The 12,104-nt window shown below is 52.2% G+C and overlaps 5 protein-coding genes across 5 annotated transcripts; 2 read left to right on the top strand and 3 right to left on the bottom strand.

Annotated features, from left to right (window-relative positions):
* Positions 1 to 22: 22 nt before the first annotated feature.
* Positions 23 to 5,676, bottom strand: POSPLADRAFT_1159427 (hypothetical protein; the record flags this gene model as incomplete). The annotated part of the gene is made up of 4 exons (XM_024487424.1): positions 23 to 1,217; positions 1,280 to 1,349; positions 2,006 to 3,584; positions 4,369 to 5,676. The coding sequence occupies 4 exons, from the start codon at positions 5,674 to 5,676 to the stop codon at positions 23 to 25; spliced, it is 4,152 nt and encodes a 1,383-aa protein (XP_024333498.1).
* Positions 5,677 to 6,253: 577 nt separating this feature from the next.
* On the top strand, positions 6,254 to 8,219 carry POSPLADRAFT_1076557 (hypothetical protein). The gene is made up of 4 exons (XM_024482928.1): positions 6,254 to 6,354; positions 6,411 to 7,009; positions 7,061 to 7,124; positions 7,180 to 8,219. Exons 1-4 carry the CDS (start codon positions 6,351 to 6,353, stop codon positions 8,145 to 8,147), a joined length of 1,635 nt encoding a protein of 544 aa, XP_024333499.1. The 5' UTR covers positions 6,254 to 6,350; the 3' UTR covers positions 8,148 to 8,219.
* A 155-nt stretch (positions 8,220 to 8,374) lies between these two features.
* Positions 8,375 to 8,630, bottom strand: POSPLADRAFT_1062526 (hypothetical protein; the record flags this gene model as incomplete). The annotated part of the gene is made up of 2 exons (XM_024481525.1): positions 8,375 to 8,494; positions 8,553 to 8,630. The coding sequence occupies 2 exons, from the start codon at positions 8,628 to 8,630 to the stop codon at positions 8,375 to 8,377; spliced, it is 198 nt and encodes a 65-aa protein (XP_024333500.1).
* Positions 8,631 to 9,731: 1,101 nt separating this feature from the next.
* POSPLADRAFT_1121741 (hypothetical protein) lies at positions 9,732 to 10,049 on the top strand (the record flags this gene model as incomplete). The annotated part of the gene is made up of 3 exons (XM_024483521.1): positions 9,732 to 9,854; positions 9,912 to 9,951; positions 10,000 to 10,049. Coding segments are annotated over 3 exons (213 nt in total), but the record flags the coding sequence as incomplete, so codon positions are not given.
* A 424-nt stretch (positions 10,050 to 10,473) lies between these two features.
* POSPLADRAFT_1062528 (hypothetical protein) lies at positions 10,474 to 11,705 on the bottom strand (the record flags this gene model as incomplete). Its single annotated transcript, XM_024481526.1, has 6 exons — positions 10,474 to 10,516; positions 10,575 to 10,681; positions 10,735 to 11,224; positions 11,273 to 11,421; positions 11,477 to 11,489; positions 11,539 to 11,705. The coding sequence occupies 6 exons, from the start codon at positions 11,703 to 11,705 to the stop codon at positions 10,474 to 10,476; spliced, it is 969 nt and encodes a 322-aa protein (XP_024333502.1).
* Between the last annotated feature and the right edge of the window lie 399 nt (positions 11,706 to 12,104).

The following is a 12,104-nucleotide window of genomic DNA, read 5'->3' on the forward strand; positions in this document are numbered from 1 at the left end:
CGGCGACATACATGGACTGTATTTACTCAATGGTGTGTCGGAAGAGGTTCCTCGCAGCATGTTTCGCAGGTTTCCACCATCGTCTCGCAGAGGCCAAAAGATATGCCCGCAGAGGTTGGGACGCAGCAAACTCTGGCCAGCGCCACTGAATAATCCAAATGGCTCTCTCCATTCTGTACTTCTCCGCGACGGGAAGTAGCGACACCAGGAGCTCGATGCGGTCCCATTCAGGAATGCCGGCGGGATAGCAGAGGCGCAGAAGGGGCTCGAAATCTGAACTATCTTCCATGATTGCCAACTTCGTTTGCTCCCGAGGCTCCCCATTATACCCACCGGCAGTGCTGGACGTCGTCCCAACCATGTCGTGCAGGACGGGGGACATGAGTGAAATGACGCTGCTTTGCACGCGGTAGTGCGCTCTATCCGAAGTGACAATTTCAACATCTGCTTCAGCCGCATCAAAGGGTGGCGGATAGCTGTTCTGCCCCGATACTGTGGCCGGAGCGACTGGGGGCCCGTGCGCAGCAGGAGTGCAAGATACCGGCCGACAGTATGAGCCTTGTGAGACACCCATTAACCTGCCTTGAATCAGCCTATGATACCATCCGGCAGACATGCCCTTAAACTCGTCGATGTAGCGCAGAGAAGATACATCCTGCAGGGACACTTCTCTAGCGGCTTGCCCAGCGAGGTCCTCGGCTCCAATGCGGCATGCTATAGCATATACGCGAAGAGGGTCAGTCGCGATGAAGCTGTTGAGTATTGTAGTCATGAAGGATACGACTTTGGCGATGTCGTATTTCAGTGCAGCTTCTATTACGGCACTTGAGATGTCCATCGACGAGATTTTGGGACTCTCAGCTGGATAACAAATTTCCAGCACTGTCTGTATAGTCTCGCTGTTTTCTGCAAGATCGATGACATTCAGGGCGGTTGATGTGTCTGTCGTCGCCTGGGACTGGGGGAGGGTGAACAGATCGGCGAAAAAAGGAGACGCCATGGAAAGTATGTTGCGATGAGCACGGAAATCGACCTGGTCTGCTGATCGAAGTATCACGTCGGCATCGCTCCTATTGAAGATGGGAACAGGGGATGGCTTAGGTACTGGTACCGATGGAGTCTGGGGTTGCGCCTCGGATGCACGGTTTTTATTTTTCCGTATTGCCATTATCGACCAAAGGAGATGTGATGAAGTTCGTCGAGTCGCGACCGAGTCACTATATTTGTGTGAAGCCTGATCATGAATCGATGGCGCCTACAATTTAGATGATACACTCACATGTAGACGAAATCAATGATTGACAACCACGTCTGAGCGTGGAGGGTAGATATCTTGAATAATGGCAGGTCTTTCCATAGCAAGAATGTACCGACTTACTCAATCGCAATAAGTACAGACACGACGGCGACTCGTAAGGGTTGCTACCGGCCCGTCGAAGCCTCTCGGATTCTGATCGGAGCCCGCCGGTGGATGGAAGCGCCAAACCTAACCTAATTTCAACTTGTGTAGCTGGTAACCGTCTGGCGAATCAGACTCGGAGCGAAAACGATGCAGGGAATAGGAAGCAGGGCGACGTGGGTCCGAAAATGTATCGGAAGGATTTTTCTGGAAGTATAACACAAGCAGCAGTCGTACATCATACACTCCAGTACAAACATTTCGATATTTCTTCCCGACTTGGAATTGTACTCGTTGTCAGCGACCAATGAGCGTCATCCGCAGGCCAATTTCCGAGCCCAGAGAGATCGCAGGCTTTTGAAGTGTACATTCCGATGACGACGTCTAGAAAAACGCACCTCTGCTAGCGGCTATTACAATAATAAACGCATGTAGCAGAAGATAAACTGAGATCGTTATATCGAACAGTAGTACCGAACAGTAGTACCACAAGTCAGGGGAACTGTGACAGTATACTCATACAAGGGTTATGTTTATTTTCTTCTACAGCTCCAATGTAACCTTTAGCTATGCATGAGCAAATGAGTTGTTTTAGACATTGAACACTCACCTGTTCAAGTCGCTCATCTACAGCTTTACCGAGGGCTTGACTCATCGCTTGAAGTACGTCAATACGTGTCATACACCGCGAGCACTCATCCGCCGCGAGCCTAAACATCTCTCGAAAGCCTTGTCCCTCGGTAACAGTGTACGAGGAGGGGCGTTCGATGAGAAGAGTCGCAGCACGAAAAATATAGCCAGACAACCATCTTGGTTCGTATTTCGAATATGAATTGCAACAACTAGATCCCGGGCAGCCGATACGTCGTATGTCTTCGGAAAGCCAGGCATCAGAAGCGTTACCGACGGCTCTCACTGCATCGCTGCATCGCCTGTGATACTGAAAGAGACGATGATAGTATTCTGCAGACGTCGTCTCCAAATCAGCGATGTATATGGATTGGAGCTCCTCAATTGTGTTTCTGAGAAGATGCCTAGCGGCAAGCTTGGCTTGTTCCACCCATCGTCTCGCGGCACTCAAGAGAAATGCACGCAGAGGTTGCGTCACAGCAAAGTCTGCCCACCGGCTTTGGATAGTCCAAACGGCTCTCTCCATTTTGTACTTCTCCGCGCCTTCAAGGAGAGACACCAGAAGCTCCGCGTCATCCCGCTGTGGGATACCGATGGGGTAGCAGAGGCGTAAGAGGGGTTCCATGATTGTACTGTTTTCAGGGATAGATAAGACCAACGTAGGATTGCGTGGATGGTCGTCTGAGGTCAGAGACGCGATCTCGGGCGAACAGCCTACGTTGGCGCCAGACTCAGAGATGTCGAGCAAATCCTTCAACACAGGGGAGATAAGGGAGATGATGCTGCGGTATACACGGAGGCGCATTCCGTCCGATGTAACGAGTTCAATGTCTGCGTCAGCTGCATCGAAAGGCGGTGAAGGGTCGACGGCGCACGCAGCACCAGCTGGAGCCGGCGAGGTTCTCGAAGCTGTGAGGCTTCCTTCCGTGACAGAAGAAGTTGGAGGGCTAGGACAGCAGTACGTGTGCTGTTTGATACCTTTCATCCGATATTGCACCAGCCGGTAGTAGCAACCAGCAGGTATGTCTTTGAACTCATCGACGTATTTCTGAGAAGTGATATCCTGCGCGGTGACTGAATTCGCGGCCCATCGGGCAAGCCGTTCGGCATCGATGCGACATGCTATTGAGTAGACTCGGAGCGGTTCGGTTGGAATGAAGGTATAGAGTGCCATCGACATGAAGGATATCACCTTATACATGTCGTATTTCAGAGCAGCCTCAAGCACCGCACGTGCGATATCCATCGACGAGAGTTCGGGATCCTGAGTAGGGTAGCAGATCTCGAGTAATATCTGTACGATTTCGCTTCCTTCTGCAAGATCGATGACATCGATGACATCCGAGGCGCATTCCTTCGTTTGCGGGAGAGCAAACATATCCGCGAAAAAAGGAGAAGCCATAGAAAGTATGATGCGGTGAGTGCGGAAGTCTACTTGGTCGACTGCTCGCAGTATCACATCGGCGTCGCTCCTGTTGAACAACATGGGAAGAGGAGCGGCCTTGGGTATGAATGAGGTCTGGGGCTTCTCCACGGATGCGCGATGGTTCTTCCCCTTGCGCGCCATTGCCAATCAAAAATGCAATGGGTTCCACCGTCGGGCACCCAATTACGGCTCGCTATACATGAAGCCTGTCAACGACCCGAATGATACTTGATGGGATGTACTCACATGCAGGCGATGTCAGCGAAACAGACAGCTACGTCTGTGTACCAGGGGAATAAGCTGAAGAAGATGGCAGGACTTTGTCCAGCGCGATTCAAGCGGCAATTTTGAATGTACCTAGTGATCAAGCCAGGTACTCGGTCGCTGAAGTGCGTGAAGTCAACTATACTATTCATTTAAAATGCATCGAGCGTGAGAGATCCGATCTTAGTTATCTCAGTGGCACCCATCTCAGTACATCGCACATTTGGATAGTCATTCGAGGTTTCTTCCCAGATTGAACTCGTAGTCCAAGTCAGTTCTTTTTGAACATAGAAACTACTGTCACAGATTGAAAATTACATCTCTGGTGGCGACGTCTTGAAACGAGCACCTCTACCGTGGTAACTACAATCACAAACGTAGTAGCAACCGAATGAGCCGTCATATTGATCATGCATGAGTGCCAGAGCCGGTGACAGTAAATTTCGAACGCAACTTGTGTTTCGTCACATATACTACATTGCCTTCTACAGCTCCAACGTGACCTTCAATGATGCGTGAGCGAACGCACGCTTTCATGTACATGACGGAAGAATCCAGTCACCTTCTCAAGTCGCTTATCGATAGTTCTAGCAAAACACTGGAGTATTGGTTGAATTCTGTCGATGCGTGCCCTGCACCCCGAACACACGGTCGCGAGTTCGATCAGTGTCTGAAACCCTTGTCCCTCAGTGATTGTATGCGAGGAGGGCCGTTCGACGAGCATATCCACGGCTTTCGCAACATAGTCGGATAACCATCTTGGTTCCTCCCAAAGCCCGGATGGACCTCTGCAACCTTTGCAGCCGGTAACTCGTACGTCTCTGGAAAGCCAGGAGAGAGAACTCTTGCAGACAGATGTAATTGCGTCGCTACATCTATTATGATACTGAAAGACAAGGCGATAGTAATTTGCAGGTACCGTTTCGAGATCAGCGACGTATATAGATTGGAGCTCCTCAATTGTGTGTTTGAGAAGCTGTTTTATGGCATCCATGGCTGGCTGCATCCATTGTCTAGCAGCAGCCAAGAGAAATGCACGCAAAGGCTGCACCACAGCAAAGTCTGCCCATCGGCTCTGAATGGTCCAAATGGCTCTCTCCATTTTGTACTTTTCCGCGCTTGGAAGCAGAGATATCAGAAGCTCCACGTCATCCTGCTGTGGAATACCAATGGGGTAGCAGAGGCGTAGGAGAGGTTGCATGATAGTACTAGTCTCAACGATAGGCACGACTAACATCGATTTGCGTGGTTCAACACCTAGAGATCCGGTCTCGTCTACGCTGGCACTTGCCTCGGAGACGTCGAGGAGGTCCTTCAACGCGTGAGAGATAAGTGAGATGATGGAACGGTATACACGGAGATGCATGCCGTCCGAGGTGACGAGTTCGACGTCAGCGTCGGCTGTATCGAACGGTGGTAGAGAATCGATTGTGCAGGCGACTTCGTCCAGCGTTGGGGAGGTGATGAAAGCAGGAGAATGGGGTGTGGCGGCGGCAGCGCGTGGTGGGGGGGTTCTCAAAGCAGAAACGTCATCGTCATCTTCCGTAGAAGGAATAGGAGATGGAATGCTAGGGCGACAGAACGTCTCCTGTTCGATACCTCGCGCCCGATACTGCACGAGCCTGTAGTAGCAAACGCCAGGTATATTTTTCAACTCTGGGACGTAATGCAGAGAAGTGAGTTCCTGTATGGCGACATCTTTTGCGGCACATCGGGCAAGCGCTTCGGCATCGATGCGGCATGCCAGAGCATATACTCGGAGAGGTTCGGTTGGGATAAAGGCGTGGAGTCCCAGCGGTATGCAGGATATCACCTTGTCTATGTCGTATTTCAGAGCGGCCTCGAGTACCGCGCCCGCAATTTCCAGCGACGGCAGTTTGGGGTCCTTAATAGGATAGCAAACCTCGAGTACTTTCTGCACGACTTCGCTCTCTTCTGCGAGATGGATAACATCCATGGTATCCGAGGCACATTCTTTCGTTTGTGGGAGAGCAAACAGATCTGCGAAAAAAGGAGAGGCCATAGAAAGTATGAGACGGTGAGTGCGAAAGTCCACTTGATCGGCCGATCGAAGGATTATATCGGCGTCGTTCCTGTTGAAGATGGGAACAGGGGATGGCTTAGGGGAACTCTCCCCGGATGCGTGATTGCCTTCGTCCTTGCGCGCCATTGTCGACCAAGAAGATACAACGGCGTTCACCGATTTGCGATTCATAACTATGTATAAAGCCTGTCAATAACAGAGACAATTGCAAAGATGCAGACGGTTTCAGTGAAACGACGACTGGGTTTGAGTATCAAAGCCTTATGTTGGACCTAATCAGTGGGATGATCATGAAAGACTTTGATTGCAATGCCACAATCTACTTACAAGTCGCAAGAAGAACAAGTTAGAAGCGGTACGAAACCGACTTTGAACACTTCGCAGCCTGGAAGGAATTACCGGAATCAGCCGGACCGGGCGTGAGATCTCGCTTGATTGAGACGCCCTCCGACTCTCTGTCTCAACTCCGGTGATCTCGTAGGGCGAGCTGCACGCGTACAACCGTAGACAAGGCGGTATACTACCCTGACCGGGCGCCATCACTTTTTCAACAATTGTGAACGTGGAAAGCAGCTATTTCCACGGACATGTGTAGGCAGGATCTCCATCGTTGAGCGAGGGCATGCTTTGAATGATTGCGCATCTAGTGTCTGATCTCAAGCAGAGAGCGTCGAAGGCGAAGGATGCCAGCGTTTCCAAGATCACTCACACGCGGGACCATATGAAGAGCCAACCCAGCAAGAAATTGGACTGGGATAAGGCACCGCCCCCTCCGCCCCCACCTGTGGTCCGTCCAAAGAACCAGTTTGCTCCTCCACCCTCGAGAACATCTTCGGCAGTGTCTCAAAGCAGCAGTCAGTCAGTGAGCAGTCCGCCTGTGCCACCCCCTGCAATCCCAGGCCGACCGCCCCCTGTGCGGCGACAAACGCGCCCAGATAGTGTCTCTCCACCCATTCCCTCGGGCCCTCCACCCATTCCGCCAACTCGATCAGTGTCGAGGATTGTATCTGCCAGAGTACACGAGGAGCCCGAAGAGATTGAGGAAGATACGATTGACTGGGCGAACCTGTCTCAGGAGGACAAGGACGTGTTCTTCAGCTGGCTGGATGAATTCTTTGCCAGATTTCTCAACTCTCCGACACAGCCGAGGAGCGCGCACGGATCCACCAAGACCATCCAGAAGCCCGTGCAGTCGCCCCAGCCCGCTCCTATAGCGCCGAAGCCGCAGTTTGCCAACAAAGGCCCTGTAAGCGCCTCATTTATGCATGTTCTATGCTTCGGACTCATCTCCCCGTAGCCGCCAATCCCGAAGTGGACTCGTCCCTCACAACCTTTCCCTGCACAGGAAGCGGCTAATGATGGTGAGGATGAGTGCTAATCGCGTCGTCATACTATTTTCATGAGACCGCAGAGTAGAAGAACAACTTGATATGTCCTACCCACCTGCAACTCAGCATGGCTCATCCGCTCTTGATCTCGCGTACTACTTCTCGCCTTCGACGTACTGGGACTCAGATTGGTACGCTACAGACAACCCGTGGTTTGCCCCGCCCCTCAAGGATCGCAAAGATACTCGCCGCGCTGGGTATATGGAGCACTCGGGTGATGCGAGCGGTATCTCCAGGATTGTGTTTGGTGGCGTGCTCTTCGCAGATCTGAGTGCTTGTTGGTACTCCGTCACCTTCCCGCATAACACACCGACGGACCCTAACGACTCGCGCACTGTAAAGCGAGTCGCCCACTATCTCCCGCGGCCAGCCGCGATGGATCGTGAAGCGCTGCTGGAGGCTCACGAGACGTACGGCGAGACCATTGCGGCGTTCGCAGAGGGCTTCGTTGACTCAGGTGAATACTGCGCGCGGGGCGAGTGCTGGGACCTGGCGAACCAGGCGCTAGAATACTGCTCGCAGTTCGATTACGTGCCGAAGCCCGTGCAAAGTACGTATCGCACGCACGGACACCTCATCTTTGAAGGGAAGGCGCTGGGAAAGGGCAGACAATATGGGCGCTGGAGAGGCGGAGATGACCGTGTGCGCCGAGGAGATATTGTGGAATGGCGCAGCGTGGCCGTTTCGATGAAGATGGATTGGGGCGTAGGCACGGGGAAACTTGGGAACCCGGACCACACTGCGGTGATTGTGAACGACATGGTGCCGTCAGTGCAGGTAGCGGACGGGCAGAGCGTCACGCCGGGGGAGCTGGGGATATTGGATGTCGTGGAGCAGAGCGTGAGCACGAACATCAAGCCTAAGCGTTCGACGTACCTGCTCAGCGGGCTCGAGGCAGGCGAGATGTGGATCTACAGACCAGTGAGCATGATGGCATACGTGGGGTGCATGGTGGAAGCGAAAGTCCCTGAGGGAGTGAACGCACAAACTATATAGTTTGGTTTATTCGTCTGTGAGTTGTTTGTATCAGTACACGGATGTTGGTCGTGTCAAGTGCGACATGCTTCCCATTGAATGGTTGGTGAGAGATTCTCTTGCATACATTGCTCCCCAACAGGCGCGATGGGGCAGTCAGACCCTAAATAATGCATTCGTGCGCGAATATGTTCGCGGTCGAGCCTTGAAGCTTAAGCCTATCCAGAGCCAGGTAGAGCTCTGATATCTTAGCGGAAGTAGGCTAGTTCAAGGTCCGGGCTCATGTTCGGAGCTAGCTCGCGCTCGCACCCGTTGAGGTAGAACAACGTCATAATGTTCACGTTGACGAAGAGGGCGTTGAGGTATATCTGCAAATTTTACATTGAATTCGACTTCTGGCTGCAAATCACTCGATAAACAATGTACCTGCACTATTGCTTCAGGAGCACGCCACTTGAGCATTTCTTTCATGAGCTCAATGAGCACGGCGGGATCAACACGCATGATAGACAGAGCGAGAGCTGCCGTATCTAGATCATCGGGTCGCGGGTCCCGTTTGTGGAACGAGGACCCTCGCGGAAGCAGTTCTGCCCCCTCTAGCTGGCAGGCTGGACTCAGGTGCTCCGTAAAGTCCTCGAGGCCTTCTCCTGCTCATCGAAGAAGAAATGGTGACTCCCTTATTTTTTCCAGCGATAAAGTTATGCTTTCTCAGGCGGATACAAAACTGAGTTTATGAATAAATAAACAAGACTCAAACCTTTATGGTCTGCGGATGCTTACCTGGTCTCGAAGACCCTGGTGGTCACTCAAAAAGAGTGCCTGCCTGCCTTGGTCTAGTAGCATATCTCCCTATACAATCTTACAAAGGGTATTTATGTGTGATTTCGCGGGGTGTCTGACATTACATGTTTAAGTGAAAGGCAGCGAGTGAGCAAATAGCCATGTGTTGGAGCTTACATAGGGCTACCTTGCATGTGGCATGTGCCAGTGGCGTGTTGTCGCTGGTAAGTATATCGTCATGTTATTCTACACCATACGTTTTGTATGCCGCGTGGCAGCCGAGCATCTGCAACCGCCCAGCTCTCATTCAGATGGAGATGTGATACATTGGTGGAGATCGTTAGGCAGGTCATGAAGGGCATTTTGCAAATGACTGTAGGTTGACCTCCGAATAAGGCACGACTCAACACGAAGTCCATGCTGAGAAAAATAACGCCAAACTCCCCGACAACCCCGTTATACCTACACATCATATGTGCTCGAGGTCTCATCAATTGTCATACTGAATTGACTCAACCTGATTCGCCACCTCTCGCTATCGGACCAAGACTGACGCGAGAAAAGGTCACACATAGAGGGGGGATCAGACGCACCAATAAAGCGCATGGTATAAGGATGCACGTTCCCAAGTTACCAATTACAGACTCACAATTCGCTGCGGCCGGCGGTCAGGAGTCTCAAGGGCGCCCATAACGGATCTGACGAAGCAAATCTGATCAAGCCTCGGAATCTACCGATGTGTATTATAAATCTTATCTGATACGGCCGACCGAGACTCCTTCCTCCTCGCACTCTCCAGCTCTCTCCAGGTCTACCCGCTACACCATGCCGATCTCACGCACAGAACTCGAGGGCTCCATCCGCTCCGCCATACCCATCACGCATCTGGAGATTATAGACCAGTCGAATGGCTGCGGAGAGAACTATGCGGTTTTCGTCGTGAGCGCCGTGAATACCCTATTTATTTGTGTTATGGAGAGCATCTGAATTTGACGGATGGCTCAGGCGTTCGAAGGGAAGAACACGCTCGCGAGGCACCGCTTCAGTGAGTGTTCAATCAGCGAAGAAGGACGTCCCTGACGTCCGCACGAAGTCAATGATCTGCTCAAGGACCAAATCGCACGTATGCATGCGTTTTCACAGGCGAGTGATATCAGACTTGCTTTACAGTTCAATCTCATATCTCGACTAGAAAACCTTGACGCCGAAGCAGTACGAAGTGCAGCAAGAGAAGGTGGAGTCATGATGTTGACTACTCGCCATTGTAAGATGTCTGGATACGTGAGTATCCTCGCAACGACTATTTGAGGAAAGTGCTCTGACGAGCTTATCAGCCTGTCAGCCCCACGACATTACCTGTCAGGAGTTGAAGCAAGACGCTATATCCATACCATGACGGACGTTGCTTTGTATCCTAACAGCAGCTGTACAATCTGAATAAATGTATACGGAATACAGTGAGATACTTTTGGGAGGCCTACAAGACATACCCCAATCCGCAGGCATGCGACAGAATAAATATCGTGAGATGAGGACATCGACACATCGGCGCGCAACACGTATGGAGTTATGCGAAGTGTATGCCAACATCATGGAAAGCGGATAGCAATCTGAAAATGGGGGATTAACGTGAGCGATGAAAATCCGAGACACAGAGAATAGACGTACTTGAGAAGATCGTCGATGTCCATCTTGGCAGCACGGCTCTCACCGAACGTCGTCTCCTCAAGCACTTCCTCGACCTTCTTCTTCATGTCGACACCGTCTTCGATCATCTGAAAGAACATTAAGAAATGGGGAATGCCGAGGTCCTTGCGGGAGAACATACCACATTGTTGACCGACGCCCACGTCCGCCAATTGCTCTCCAGCATCTCCATCACACCCTTCGCCTGGAAGTTCGCATGGATCATTTTGTTCCTACGCCCAAACACAATCCGCGCCAGCCCGTCAAACTCGCCAAACTCGACAGGCGGCGGGGGGTCGCGCGGCACGAGGCGGATGACGCTGCTCTCGACCTTTGGTGGCGGACGGAAGTTGTTCTTGCTGACGTGCATGACGAGGTCGACCTTCGCGTACAGCTGGACGTTCGCGGAGAGGCGCGACCACATCTCGCTGCCCGGGCGCGCGACGAGGCGCATCGCGAACTCGCGCTGGAACATCAGGATCGCGGTGCGGAAGAGCGGACGGTGCGAGAGCAGGCGGAAGATGAGCGGCGAGGAGATCTGGTAGGGCGTGTTGGATATGCAGACGTCGAAGTACGGCAGCGTCGCTTTCACGAAGTCGCCGATCATGATTTCGAGCTTGCGCTGTTCGGGTCTGCGAGCATGTCAAGGGAAGAATAGGAGAGCTGCGGGGCATGCTCACTTTCCCTGCACCCGCTTCGTCAGTTCGGCCGCCATGCGGGGATCCATCTCCACGGCCGTGACATGCTTCGCCTTCTCCAATATTCGCACCGTCAAATTTCCAGTACCGGGACCGACCTCGAGAACCTTGTCTGTGGGCCGCAGATTCGCCTGTACTTCACCCAGTCAGCCGCCAAGAGCGTCCCGCATCCACTTTTTCACGCACTGTGTCCACAATCCTACCATCACATGAGCAAAGCAACGGACAGGCTCGCAAGACAGACGCACGATTGGGCGGTTTGCGGGTTCTTCAGGATATGCTGGCCGAACCGCTCCGTATTGAAGATGGGGTTATGTGCGCCTGAGGAGGAGCTCGAGGAGGAGGCGGCATTAGATTTTGCCTTTGCTGAGGGTTGGTGTGCCCGACTGAAGCGGTCGGATGTTGCGCGAGGCATTGCAGACGATTTGAGGAATGAAAGGGTTGGTTGCAACTGAAAGCGGGCGGAAAGAAATTGATCGGGATCGAGCATATCCCATATACGGAAGTGGATGCTATTTTGGATTTCGTGCCTGACAGAGGCATTTTGACCGGAACCGCATGGATAATAGTAGCACTTACCTTCCAACTACTATGTTCACTATCGTCCCTACTCTTTGGACATACAGAACCCAAGTCAAGCGCATCAATGACTTCTTCTAATCGAGCACCTAAGTACTTGTTCCGAGCACGACCAGTGCGCACGCAGTGAGTCCCAGGAGACAGATCCCGTTCAGAACGTGGTGGTCGCCAGGTCAATACTCACCGTGCTGGACCTAACGCGAATAGGATGCAGAATTTGAACGTGATGGCATCT

This window comes from Postia placenta (genome assembly GCF_002117355.1).
Source record: "Postia placenta MAD-698-R-SB12 unplaced genomic scaffold POSPLAscaffold_22, whole genome shotgun sequence".
Lineage (NCBI taxonomy): Eukaryota > Fungi > Basidiomycota > Agaricomycetes > Polyporales > Adustoporiaceae > Rhodonia > Rhodonia placenta.